Here is a 13,189-nt window from a genome sequence, read left to right as displayed (position 1 = left end):
CCCGAAACCGCTGACAGGCTTCAGGGCCCGCCCAACGCTCTCCAAAGTCAGTCCGGCAAGTGTTTGAGGCCTAAACCACCTTACCGAGGATTGAGGCCTGTTCGGCCGTTTGGCGGGCGGCTTTTGACAGGCTTGCCCTATGTTTGGCCTTGCGCAGGCCTGGCCGTGATCCGAATGGCCGCGATGGGATTGTTGTGGAAGGGTTGGTTGTCAAGGAGCCACTCCCAAGGAGAACATGGGCCTGCTGTGCTGATCTTCGACAGCGCAGCCCCCTTGCTCGTCAGTATTGACACTGGCCTCACTGCCTCCTCCTGAATTGTTGGCTGACAATCGCGGGAGGCCGTTCCTCGATTGTTTCAACCTTGCGATAGGGAAGGAAGCCCGTTTACGATTGGCAAGCCTTCAAAGCTCAAAATCCCAGGCGAGCTTCAGCGTAGTCTTTTAAGAGATCGAATTCTTTTGCCGATTTGCTTTGTTCAGACGAAGCCTTCTGCCTCGGCGTCGCTCCTGACCTCCTGCTGTCTGTCACATCCCAGCGTCTGCTGTCCCAGCTGAGTGGAATGGAAAACGAACGGTTTCGCTTTCCATCGATAGGCTAGAGCCGCCTGGAGCGCGGTGAGCCGGGTACAGGTCCCTGTATCGGAACGCCTCACTGTGTGGAATTGCCGCATTTGTCGGTCCTCTCGGAGCTGTGGGACCCAGCAGATGTGCCAACCTGCGACGCGCCCGCGTGCTCTCGACTAAAACGCTAACGCTTTGCCAAGAGGGGCTGGGGGGGGGGGGGGGTGGAGAAGGAAAAAAAAAAGTGCGGGAACGGTTTCCGTGGAGAGCCGACCATGATCGCAAAAGACCCGCCTCGGGCCTTCCCACTCGGCGTGCCACTGAGCTGCCCAGTGCCCTGCCTGATCTGTCGGTGCCATGCCAAACCATTCCCAAGCGCCCACTTCGCCCCTCCCCGGGGACTGGAAGCAGCCACTCGGGAGGAGACGCTTACCTACTTTTTTTTTTCTCTGTCTTGTTGTGTCGTTGTCCTCGTCGTTGTCTTTGTGTGTTGCTGCACCGTTCCCTGACCTTCTTCGCCCCACCCCCACCACCCTACCCCGGCAGCCATCGACCGCCCAAAGGGGCTGACCTTCACAGACGTTAAGGTAGACTCCATCCGGTTGGCCTGGGAGAGCCCCGAGGGTCAGGTCACGGCCTACAGAGTGATCTACTCCAGCCCCGAGGACGGGGTCCAGGAGCTGCTGCCCAGCCCCCACTCTGAGGACGATACCGCCGAGCTGGTGGGCCTGAGGCCTGGCACCGAGTACACAGTGCAGGTGTATGCCCTATACGATGACCAGGAGAGCACCCCTCTGATAGGCACCCAGAGCACAGGTAAGCGACTGCCCCCCCACCACTGCCCCCACCACCTCACCGCGACAGAACGTTCTGGAGAGTAACGGCACCTGCCCGCTGACAACGGGGAGGCCCATGCCACTGTAAGTGAACCCCGACCGGCTTTGTGCATGCGGACCTCTTGCTCGCTGGATTAATCATCCTGCCGCCATCAGGAGACTCTGCTATCGTTTTGCATTTCTGAGCTCTTCCGGCTGTTGTTATTAGTCTTAACTCGAGGAGCTTTGATACCCCACATCACCCCTGAGCCCGTCACGTGATTTGATCTGAAGACACATTTTCTCGCATACTTTGGGGGTCGGCCATGTCGACATGGGGCTGGGGAAGGTTGTGGCCTAGTGGGTGCCATGTCACTGGCAGGCCACCTCACAGAATCCCTACAGCATGGAAACAGGCCGTTGGGCCCAACAAGTCCACCATGACCCTCCGAAGAGCGTCCCACCCAGATCCATCCCTCTACCCTTTCCCTGTAACCCTACATTTCCCACAGTTAATCCACCTAACTTACCCACCCCTGCACACTACGGGCAACTTAGCATGGCCAATCCGCCTAACCCGCACGTTGTTGGACTGTGGAAGGAAACCGGAGCACCCAGAGGAAACCCACGCAGACACGGGGAGAATGTGCAAACTCCACACACAGTCGCCTGAGGGTGGAATCGAACCCAGCCCCTGGCGTTGTGAGGCAGCAGTGCTAACCACTGAGCCACCCTTACACCCAGGATAATGTTCTGGGGACATGGGTTCACCAAAGGGGATGGCACGGTGGCTCACTGGTTAGCACTCTCCAGGTGTCTGTGTGGGTTTCCTCCGGGTGCTCCAGTTTCCTCCCACAGTCCAAAGATGTGCAGGTTAGGTGGATTGGCCGTGCTAAGTTGCCCCATAGTGTCCAGGGATGTGCAGGCTAGGTGGGTAAGCCATGGGGAATGCAGAGTTACAGTGAAGGGGTGGGGAGGTAGGGGTAGGTTCTGAGTGAGATGTTCTTCAGAGGATCAGTGTGGCCAAATCGCCTGCTTCCACTCTGTAGAGATTCTACGATCCTGTTCCAGCTGGTGGTGGAAGTAAATTCAGTTAATTATTCTGGAATGAAAAACCAGCTTTGGTGATGGTGACCGTGAAATTATTCCCAATTGTTGTAAAAATCCATCTGGCTCACCAATGTGCTTTAGGGAAGGAAATCCGTCATCCTTATCTGCTCTGGCCTACATGTGACTCCAAGCATGGTTGATTTGCAATTGTCCTCTGAAATGACCCTGGGAAGCCCCTGGGTTCAAGGGCAATTAGGAATGGGTAAAAATTGCTGCCCTTTCCAGTTCCTATGGAAGTGTACCAATATTGGCCAGGACTGGGTCAGGGCAACAGATTCACTTCCCTAAAGGGGCATTTGTGACCCTGTTAGGATATTAGCAGCAATCCAACAACAGTCCCTGATGCTAACTACTCCCCTTCTCCCCTCTTCTGGTCCCAACTTCTCAGATTGATCCTCAAGGTGATGTTTTGAACCTGTTGGATTCTGAACCGTTTACCCAGGCCCCTGAAGGTGGGCTCAGTATAACAAGTGAAGAATACTCCACCGCTGCCCAGCTCCACACACCCCCTCCCTCCCCCAACCTCCCAATGTTGGCCTGTCTGTGTGGGACTGAGACCTGGGCGCCAACCTGTAACCAGAGTTCCCAGAGGGTGGGATTGAACGCACGGGTGACACTTGGGCTGACTGAGGGAGTGCAAGCTTTAAACGCAAGATCTCAAACAATCCCTACAGTGCATGGAAGCAGGCCATTCGTCCCATCGGGTCCACACCGACCCTCCGAAGAGCATCGCACCCAGATCCATCCCCACTACCCTATCCTTGTAACCCTGCATTCCCCTTGGCTAACCCATTTAGCCTGCACATCCCTGGGCACTTTGGGCAGTTTATCATGGCCGATCCACCTAACCTGCACATCTTTGGACTGTGGGAGGAAACCGGAGCACCCGGAGGAAACCCACGCAGACGCGGGGAGAATCTCAGTCGGTCCCCTCAGTTTGAGGTCCCATTTCACTGCTTCAGAGGCGGAGGGGATATACCTCGCATCCTTTACTGTTCAACGCCCCTCGATCATCTTCACTAAAAGTTGGTTCTTCGGTCATCATCATGTTTGTGTTTGTGGGAGCTTGCTGTGTACAAATTGACGACAAATGCAGGGGCTTTGTTGGCTGGAAAGCAGTGTTTCCTTTTTTGGGGACGGGAAATCCTTCTAAGTTTCCGTAAGGTGCCGCATCAATGCATTAAGCCACTTCTCCCCATCGCCTTGCAGCCGTTCCGCCTCCCACCGACCTGGAATTCGTTCAGGTGACTCCGACGAGCATGACCATCGCCTGGCACGCACCCGACACCGATCTGACCGGTTACAGGGTGGTGGTGAAACCAAGGGAGAAAGCCGGGCCCAGCAAGGAGCTGAATCTGGGCCCAGACAACACCAGCGCCACCGTCTCTGGGCTCATGGTGAGACCGCCTCCCCCAACGTGGGCACCCGTCCCCAAACTGACATTCCTTAGAACTGGGGCTAGGCCACTTGGGATCGGCAGGCACGTAGGAAGGGGAGAGCTAGGAGCAGGCTGTCGGGCTGTCAAATCCACTCTGCTGTTCGGAACGATCCGAACTGATCTAGCCTCATATCCCTCACTGAGCCATGGTCTGTACTAACATGGTCTTGACAATGTACTCAATGACTGACGTAGAGATCTGCAAAGTTTCCCATCCCCTCTGAAGGAAGGATTCTCTCTGCATCTCCGTTCAGAATGGCCCAGTCTTTTTCGGACCCCACATTCTCGATTTCTCAAGCCAGGTGAAACGACCCTCACTCCACTTGAGCTCCTGAAGAGTTAATAGCGTCATACAGCATGGAAACAGACCCTTCGGTCCAACCAGTCCATGCTGACGATAATCCCAAACTAAACTAGCCCCACCTGCCTGCGCTTGGCCTGTATCCTTCCAAACATTTCTTATTCATGTACTAATCCGAATGTCTTTTTTTTAAACATTGTAACTGTACCCACATCCTCCACTTCCTCTGGAAGTTCATTCCACACACGAACCACTTTCTGCCTAAAAGAAATGAGGTTCGACAGGTTTAAATGAAATCACCCCTCATTCCTCTGAATTCTAGGAGATTCAGATCTAGAATACTCGGTCTCTCCTCGTGATAATCCCGGGAATCAGTATTGTGAAGTTTCCTAGTGTTCACTGAAGGAAGTCTGTCCTTCCTTGAATAAGGAGACTGAAAGTCCAGTCCCTAAGGTGTGGCCTCACTCAAGGCCCTGCACAATTGCAGAAAGACTTCTTATTTTTATACTCTGTGACTCTTTGCTGTTTCAAGTATACCACATTTCCCAAACCCTCACGATTCAAAACAGTCCATTTTAATTTAGTTTCTGTTTTTTCCCATAGACAGTGGTTAATTTTGCGTTCCTCCACATTATGCTCCACCTGCTGTATTCTTGCCCACCTTTCTAGCAGTTTTATTTCCAACCACGACACACCTGGGCATATTTAGCCGTCTGACTTTATAATCTCTGCCACACTGGATATAATTCGCTTTAGCTGTCACTGAAAGTGTCCTGTTGGTTCCTTCTGCCTTCTGTCCATGAGACAGTCTTTAGTCCATGCCAATATGCCACACAGCACCATGAGTCCTGATTTTTCTTTGGTGGTAGCCTTTTGTGTGGCATCTTCCTGAATGCCACCTGTACAATCCAGTAGCACTGCTTTTCCTCTGCCCCCGTCTCTGCACTCACTTTTTTGGGCAGAAATCCACCCCCCTCCCACCCTGTCTCATTCCACTGATCCCGTCACCCGCCTCCCAGTATTCCCCCTCCACTTGGACCCCTCTCCTTGGCCTCTTACCTGCCCTCGATCTCTTCATTGAAAACTGCCAGCGTGACTGTCTGAAGCTCAGGCGGGGGGTCACAAATCTAAGATGGCTGCCAATAAATCCAACAAGGAAGTCAGGAGAGACGACACAGAGCGGGACAAAAGGGGAAAGGAGCAGGCTGTGCCACTTACGAGTGGTGGAGGTAAATCGTGTAGGTTCGTTTAGGCTCAGGAGGGAGACAGGATTCAAAGCATCTATTGTGGCTGGTGTGGGGGAGATGAAGATGGTTTTGGGATGTGAACGTGGAGGATGAAACTGGTACAGACCAGTTGGGCCGAATGGTCTGTTCCTGTGCTATAGATTCTGTGTAAAATCTCTGCAAAATCTTTCTCAATCAGGTTGCAACTAAGTACAACATCTTTGTGTACACCATCAAGAATATCTTGACCAGCAGGCCTCTGCAAGGCATCAAAGCAACACTGGACGGTGAGTATCTTGACAGCTCCCCATTCCCACCCGCAACTCCACACTGACGGTCATAGAAACTCTTCCAAAGATCACTTATTTCGGCCTCTTGTCATAGAGTCACACAGCACGGAAACAAACCCTTCGGTCCAACCAGTTCATGCCTAACATAATCCCAAAGTAAACTAGTCCCACCTGCCTACGCATGGTCCATATCCCTCCAAACCTTTCCTATTCACGTATTTATCCAAATGTCTTTTAAACGCTGTAACTGCACCCACATCCACCACTTCCTCAGGAAGTTCATTCCACGCACGAAACACTGTTTTAAAAAAAATGTTGCCCCTCATGTCTTTCTTAAAATCATTTTCTTCCCATCTTAAAAGTAGTCTTGAAATTCCCCACCCTAGGGGGAAAAAAATCCATTGTTCACCTGATCTATACCCCTCATGATTTTATAAACCTCTATTATTTAACCCCTCAATCTCCCACGCTGCGGAGAAAATTGTCCCAGCCTCTCCTTATAACTCAAACCCTCCGTTCACGGCAACATTATGCCTCCCAGGCACGTCTTCTTCATTCTCTGGATTTGGCTGTTCTAATCCCCTTCCCGAGCTGGCCTCCCGTTGTCCTGCAGCCCCCTTACAAATTTTCAGCGCACCCTAAACTCTTCCTTCCCGTCTCCTCACTCGTATCCAGGCCAGTGCGCGTTCCATTCCAGCACGCGCTGACGTGCAGATGTGAAATACTGTGAACGCTGGAGGTCTGAAACAGGAGCACGAAAAGTGCTGGAGAAGCTCACCAGCTCTGGCAATGTCTGTGAGAACAAGATTTTAACGGTTCGAATCCTGAAGTCACATCGGCCCCAAACGTCGACCTCTCGCCAGAGATGCTGCTGGGATACTTCGGCCTGCATGTTTTTGCTGACCGAGGCTATAGGCTTAGCCAACCCCACCTTTTCTGAAATTCTCGTCCTGTTCTTTACAAATCCGCGCCCACCTGCCACACACCCCCCACCCACTCCTCCCGTCTCCGTAAGTGCTCCAGTCTCGCAACTCTCGGAGACGGCCTTCTCCCTTACAATTCCGGCCCCCTCCAGTCTCCCCCCAACCCCCGATTTCCTTCGCCCGCCCAAGTTCCAGAAAGCCCTCCCCGAGACCTGCTCTGTGTTCGCTTGGCCTCCCACCCCCCTTCTCTCTACACTGCCCGAGGCTCCGCTTAAAACCCTCGCTCTTGTCCGAAGCGCCAGTTCTGCCGTAGAGTCGCGGAGACGTACGGCATGGAAACAGACCCTTCGGCCCAACTCGTCCGTGCCGACCAAATTAATCTAGTGTCATTTGCCAGCATTTGTCCCATTCCGTCCAAACCCTCCCTATTTATGGACCCATCCAGATGCCCTTTAAATGTTGTAACTGTACCAGCCTCCACCACTTCCTCTGGCAGCTCATTCCATGCACGCACCACCCTCTGTGTGAAAAAGTTGCCCCTTAGATCCCTTTTAAATCTTTTCCCTCTCTCACCGTAAACCTCTGCCCTCTAGTTTTGGACTCCCCCACTCTGGGGGAGAAAGACCTTGGCTATACACGCTATCCATGCCCCCTCTTAATTTTATAAACCCTTATAGGGTCACCTCATGGTGAAGCTCGGAGATTTGGGGGGTGGGGGCGGGGAGGGTGAGGTGGCGTCACAGACCTCCCGTGTGGCACCCTGGGAGGAATTGACGCAGCGTGACAGGCTCCATCGCCTGCGGCTTCTTGTTGTTGTTGTAACCGTGCTGCTCCCTGCCAGACGTCGGCTCTCCTCGGAAAATCCGTGTCAGCGGGGTGACGGAGACCAGCATCACCCTGCAGTGGCGCACCAAGGCTGAAACCATCACCGGCTTCCAGATCGACGCCATTCCCACCGGCGGGCAAAGCCCAGTGCAGAGGACTGTGGGGCCCAACCAGAGGTCGTACACCATCACAGGTAGAGCTCAGAGACTCCCCTCCCCTGACCCCGCATCCCCTTTGCTTGCTGGCCTGCGGGACTCGGTGCACTTTACCAAACACCCCCCCCACACCCCCCACCTCCCCCCAACTCCTTACTTTGCTGTTTCTTGATCGGAGAATGGATGCGCCGCGCAGAGGGAGGCCGTTTGGCCCATCTGTGCTAGCAATTTGAAAAGCTCAATGGAAAGGCCACAGCTGGCCCTTTCCCTTCCCCGCACCTCCCCCCAGTATCCCTGCAGGAAGTCCCCCCCACCTCGGGAAGCATTTTTGTTCCGATTCCTCATTTTGGCTTTGACCAACCACAGTCTCAATTCACTGTGTTTGGAAACATAGTTCTCACCTGCCTGTTTGTTCCTGAATTTTGACACCTCCGCCCACCCCCAAGTGGAACCAGTTGCTTGCTCTCGTCAGACCCTTTTATCGACTCTTCCTGTAACCCCACTTCCTGCCCCGAGGAGAACCATCAAAATCCCGACAGAACCACGGTCCCTCGACACTGGGTCATTGTGGCCTTGACCTCCTTCCTGAAATATGGCGGTGGATGGCGTGGGGTTGGGGAGCAGTGTCAAAGATGGTTGCAGTATCCCAGCCGTGGCCTGGTCAGGGGTCTAACCTCAGTTCGGTGCAAACTCCCTGCTTAGCACAGGTGAGTGCTGAATCAGACTAGGCCGGCCCTTCCTTGCCTTCAGAGTTCCGTCGTTCCCCGGCGCCGGCCGCGCATCTTCACCTTCGATTTGACGCTGATATTTTCTTTCCCTCCCCTCTCTCCTTTCGCAGGCCTACTGCCCGGCACCGAGTACAGCATTAACATCTACTCGCTGAATGGCGACTCTCGCAGCACCCCCTCCTCGGTCATAGCTCGGACTGGTAAGCATTACCCTCTCTCCTGGAGAGCGAGGGCCAGGCCCCCCGTCACGTTGTTATCAGTGTCTGGGTGTTACTAATGTCCGGTGAAAATACCAATCAGGACCAATCAGGCCCTTGAGCCTGCTGTGCCATGCCGCATGATTGTGCCTGACCTGATGACACCACTTTCCTGCCTACCTCGATAACCTTTAACCTTTCGCCTATTTAACCGAGGATCTGTCTACCTCTGTCTTCACAATGTTCAACTCTCTGATCCAGACTCCTTTCTCAGGAGGAGAGTTCCAAAGATTCATGACTATCTGAGGAATATCTTTCACTTCGTCTCGTATTTATGTGGACAGTATTAAACCGTGACCCCCGCCGCCCCGTTCTAGACTGTCCCACAAAACAAAATATCCTATCCACATGCGCACAGTCAAATCTTCTCAGGACCTTATATGTTTTGATCAAGCCATCTCTATAGCACCGCTAAACTCTAGCGGATACAAGGTTAGCCTGTCTGGTCTTTCCCCTCTATTTTGGGGAATTAATCTGGTAAACCTTCACATTGATGACTTCTGAGATGAAGGTGACCAATACTGTGCACAGTACTCCAGACGTGGTCTCTCCTGTGTAAATTGGGCCGTGACCTACCTACAGTGACTGTTTTTGTTCAATTGTTTCCATCAAACTGCACATTTATCATGAGGAAACCTCCACTGAGAAGGACCTTCAGTCTGTTGGCTGTCTTCGTAGCTTGAAAGTCAAGAATTGTAGAATCCCTACAGTGCAGAAGCAGGCCACTCAGCCCATCAAGTCCACCACCGATCCTCTGAAGAACATCCCACCCAGACCCAACCCCCCCTGCCCCAGCATTTCCCATGGCTAACCCACCCAGCCTGCACACCATAGGCAATTTAGCACGTCCAATCCACCTGACCTGCACATCTTCAGACCGCAGGAGGAAACCAGAGCACCCGGAGGAAACCCAGGGCATTAATGTGCAAATTCCACACAGACAGTCGCCCGAGGGTGGAATCGAACCCAGGCCCCTTGCTCTGTGAGGCAGCAGTGCTAACCGCTGAGCCACCATGCCACCCCAGAGTCCTCTCACCACATCCTCGGAGGGGTGGCTGGGGAAGGACAAACCCTTCATTGTCTTTCTGAACCCCTATTTCCCACCACCTCATGCCCAGATTGTGTGCTGTACCCGTTAACTTGGCTCACCCCTCCCCACATCATCCCTCAGTACAACCTGGTCCCAGATCTGTTCTCCGACAGTCCACGTTGTGCAGAATGTTGTTATGCACTCCCTCTACCAACTTGAGCCATCCAGGCAAGAAGGGTAGAGGACTGAGCCCCTCACCACCTCCCCCCTCCCTACCCCCCTCCACCACCACCACATCCTAGGGCAATCACTGAAACCCTGAATTACTGTCACTCAATCCTCCACTTTCAACATGTTTGGCGTTACCATTGACCAGAAACTCAACTGGACTCACCACATGAACACAGTGGCTACAAGAGCAGGTCAGAAGCTAGGAATCCTGCAGCAAGTAACACACCTCCTGACTCCCCAAAGCCTGTCCACCATCTACAAGGCACAACACAGGAGTGTGATGGAACACTCCCCACTTGCCTGGATGGGTGCAGCCCCAACAACACTCAAGAAGCTTAACACCATCCAGGACAAAGCAGCCCGCTTGATCGGCACTACATCCACAAGCATCCACTCCCTTCACCACCGACGCTCAGTAGCAGCAGTGTGTGCTATCTACAGGATGCACTGCAAAAATTCACCAAAGGTCCTCAGACAGCGCCTTCCAAATCCACAGCCACACCCATCTAGAAGGTCAAGGGCAGCAGATACACGGGAACACCACCACCTCCAAGTTCCCCACCGAGCCACTCACCCGTCCTGACTTGGAAATATATCGCCGTTCCTCCACTGTCGCTGGGTCAAAATTGTGGAATCATGTGGGTCGACCCACAGCAGGAGGACTGCAGGGGGTTCAAGAAGGCAGCTCACCGCCACCTTCTCAAGGGCAACTAGGCCAACCAGCAAACCCCACGAGTGAACAGTAATAATAAACAAAAACGTCCTCCCCATTTGGGAAACCAGCATCCCGAAGGGTTTGAGTACCACAGGGGAGCGTCGGAGTGGGAGGACCTCCGCAGTCAGGGTAAGGACAGCTGTCAGGTGTGGTGCAGGCGCTCTGAGGGCAGTGGGACGGGAATGTTGTTGGTCTCTTTGCCCCATTTGGAGTAATAGCTTAACTTCTCCCTTTCGCGCTCTCTCTCTCTCTCTCTCACCCCACCCCACACGCCCCAACTCAGCCATCGACTCTCCATCCAACCTGCGGTTCATCTCCACGACCACCAACAGCATCATGTTCACATGGCAGCGGCCGCGTGCCCGCATCACCGGCTACATCGTCACCTACCATGCCAAGGGGGAGCGCCCAGTGGAGCTCTATCCGCGACCCACCATCAACACCCACGAAGCGGTGATTACAGGTAAGCACCGTCACCTCTTCCCATCTGCCCCGCGCCCCCTCCCGCCTTCGTCCAGCCGGCCCGGCTTGGATTTGCTCACCACGTCCCCGTGCCAAACAGCGCAGGCTCGAGATGGGCTGAATGGCCTGTTTTTGTGCTATGGACCTGTTGGTGCGTTCTTTTTTTGTTTTAAAAAGTCCATTCGTGGGATGTGTCTGTGTGTTTATTGCCCGTCCCTAATTGCCCAGAAGGCAGTTCAGCCACCCCCATTGCTGTGGGTCTGGAGTCACACGTAGGCCAGACTGGGTACGGACGGCAGTTCCACTTCTTAAAGGACAGTTAGTGAACCAGACGGGGTTTCCCGACAGTTGGCAACAAATTCATGCCATCATTAGATTCTGGAGTCCAGATGGGAAGTTACATGAGAAGGCAATGGCCTAGTGGTATTATTGCTGGACTCTTAATCTGGAGACCCAGATAATATTCTGGGGACCCAGGTTCGAATCCTGCCGCGGCAGACGGTGGAGTTCGAATCCAATAAATATCTGGAATTAAGAATCTAATGGTGACCATGAATCCATTGTCAATTGTCAGGAAAATCCCATCTGGCTCACTAATGTCCTTTAGGGAAGGAAACTGCCATCCTTACCTGGTCTGGCCTGCATCCTCCTGCAGAACCACAGCAACATAGTTGACTCTGAACTGCCTTCTGGGTAATTAGGGATGGGCGCTGCCCTAGCCAGCGACGCCCTCATCCAACGAATGAAAGATATTTATTGTATTCAAATTTCCCCCATCTCCCATGGCGGGGCTCGAACACAGGGTTAACCGTCTGGCGATTAACACCTCCAGGCCACGGCCTCCCCTCGTTACCTCGTGCGGGTAAATGGTCGATCTCAGTCGGTAACGGTGACAGAAGGGTGTGGGTCCCAGCCTGGTGCGACACAATCCAGACCAATGCCCCCCCCACCCCCGTGCGGTGTCGAGAGTGCGGTCTTTCGGAATTGGCGGCACACGTGACACCCCTTCAGCCCTCCCGGGCTGGACGGACACACAGGATCCCAGTGCGCCATTCTGTCGGAAGGCCGGAGGGAGTTCCGCCCAAGGGGGAGCTCGGGACGAGGATGTCGCAGTGGGTCAGCGTCCCTGCCTCCGAGCCAGAAGCTGCCAATCGGCAGCCCCACTCTGGGACTTGGCTGGCTCCGGAAGAGCGTGGTCGTGGTGGAACCAGGCGGACGTTCCGATCACGTCCACGACGCCCAGCCAGGGCAAGGGGAGTTTCCTGGTTGGACGTAGCTCGCCACTGCGTAGCGGCGCTCTGCGCTTTCCAGCCTCCGGTGCCCTGTTGCAGGGGAAGGCAGGGTGTAAGCTCATGCTGTGTCCGACCGCTGGGTGTGGGGAGGGACAAGGAGCAATGTCCCTCGGTTCGGAAGAAAATGTAAGCAGGCCGAGTGTTCTTCCTTTCCCCGCTCCCGAACAGGACTACGGCCTGGAACTGAATACACCATCAACATCAGAGCTGTTCAGAACTCTCTGCAGAGCGAGCCACTGAGCGGGAAGAAAATCACAGGTAAGCACCTCTTTAACAGGCGGAAGGGAGGGAGGTTCAAGGCCCCGAGCTGCTCTCCTCCTCTGCCTCAGCAGGTGAAGGGCCCACAAACCACACCAGCCTGTCAGCGTGGAGGCCCCTTTACAATCTCTCTCCCCCCTTGCCCGGCCAACACTGGGGACAGAGTCCCACAGCCCGCAGATGGCACGGGGCTTGCGTTTGCCAGCTGCAAGGCAAACTCCCTGCTCGAGGCTTCCTTGGGAATGGCTCAGGAGTTCGGCTCCCGCTCAAACGGGAAGCAGTTGGGGGGAGAAAAGAGCCGGCAAGCCCCTCCCTGCACCCCCCAACCCCAATTCCCATCGGGGCGAAGCCCCCTGTGCCGACTCCACCCCTGTGCCGACTCCAGTCTGGCCGGTGATGACTAACCCGTGAAATGGTTAAAATTTCAGAAGAGGGAGTCGTGGTTTGGAACAAGTATTGACACTGTTCAGTAGCTGTCCTCAGTGTCGGGGCCTAACATTCAGTCACCGATTTATTTGGGCTGGAGGGATTCGGGCCTAACCTTCAGTCACCGATTTATTTGGGCTGGAGGG

At 54.1% G+C, this 13,189-nt stretch overlaps 1 protein-coding gene across 1 annotated transcript in view; it reads left to right on the top strand.

The window, feature by feature from the left end:
- Positions 1-13,189, top strand: part of fn1b (fibronectin 1b) — a 90,686-nt gene that overhangs the window by 62,997 nt on the left and 14,500 nt on the right. The window contains exons 32-38 of the mRNA XM_048598615.1: positions 1,281-1,377; positions 3,696-3,883; positions 5,651-5,738; positions 7,506-7,682; positions 8,483-8,572; positions 10,889-11,068; positions 12,528-12,617. Of these exons, the coding sequence (XP_048454572.1) occupies positions 1,281-1,377; positions 3,696-3,883; positions 5,651-5,738; positions 7,506-7,682; positions 8,483-8,572; positions 10,889-11,068; positions 12,528-12,617 (910 nt within the window). The remainder of the gene's footprint in view (positions 1-1,280; positions 1,378-3,695; positions 3,884-5,650; positions 5,739-7,505; positions 7,683-8,482; positions 8,573-10,888; positions 11,069-12,527; positions 12,618-13,189) is intronic.

Source organism: Rhincodon typus, chromosome 7 (assembly GCF_021869965.1).
Source record: "Rhincodon typus isolate 14 chromosome 7, sRhiTyp1.1, whole genome shotgun sequence".
Classification (NCBI taxonomy): Eukaryota; Metazoa; Chordata; class Chondrichthyes; order Orectolobiformes; family Rhincodontidae; genus Rhincodon; species Rhincodon typus.
Note: the sequence above shows the minus strand (reverse complement) of the source record. Positions and strands in the feature narration are given on the sequence as shown.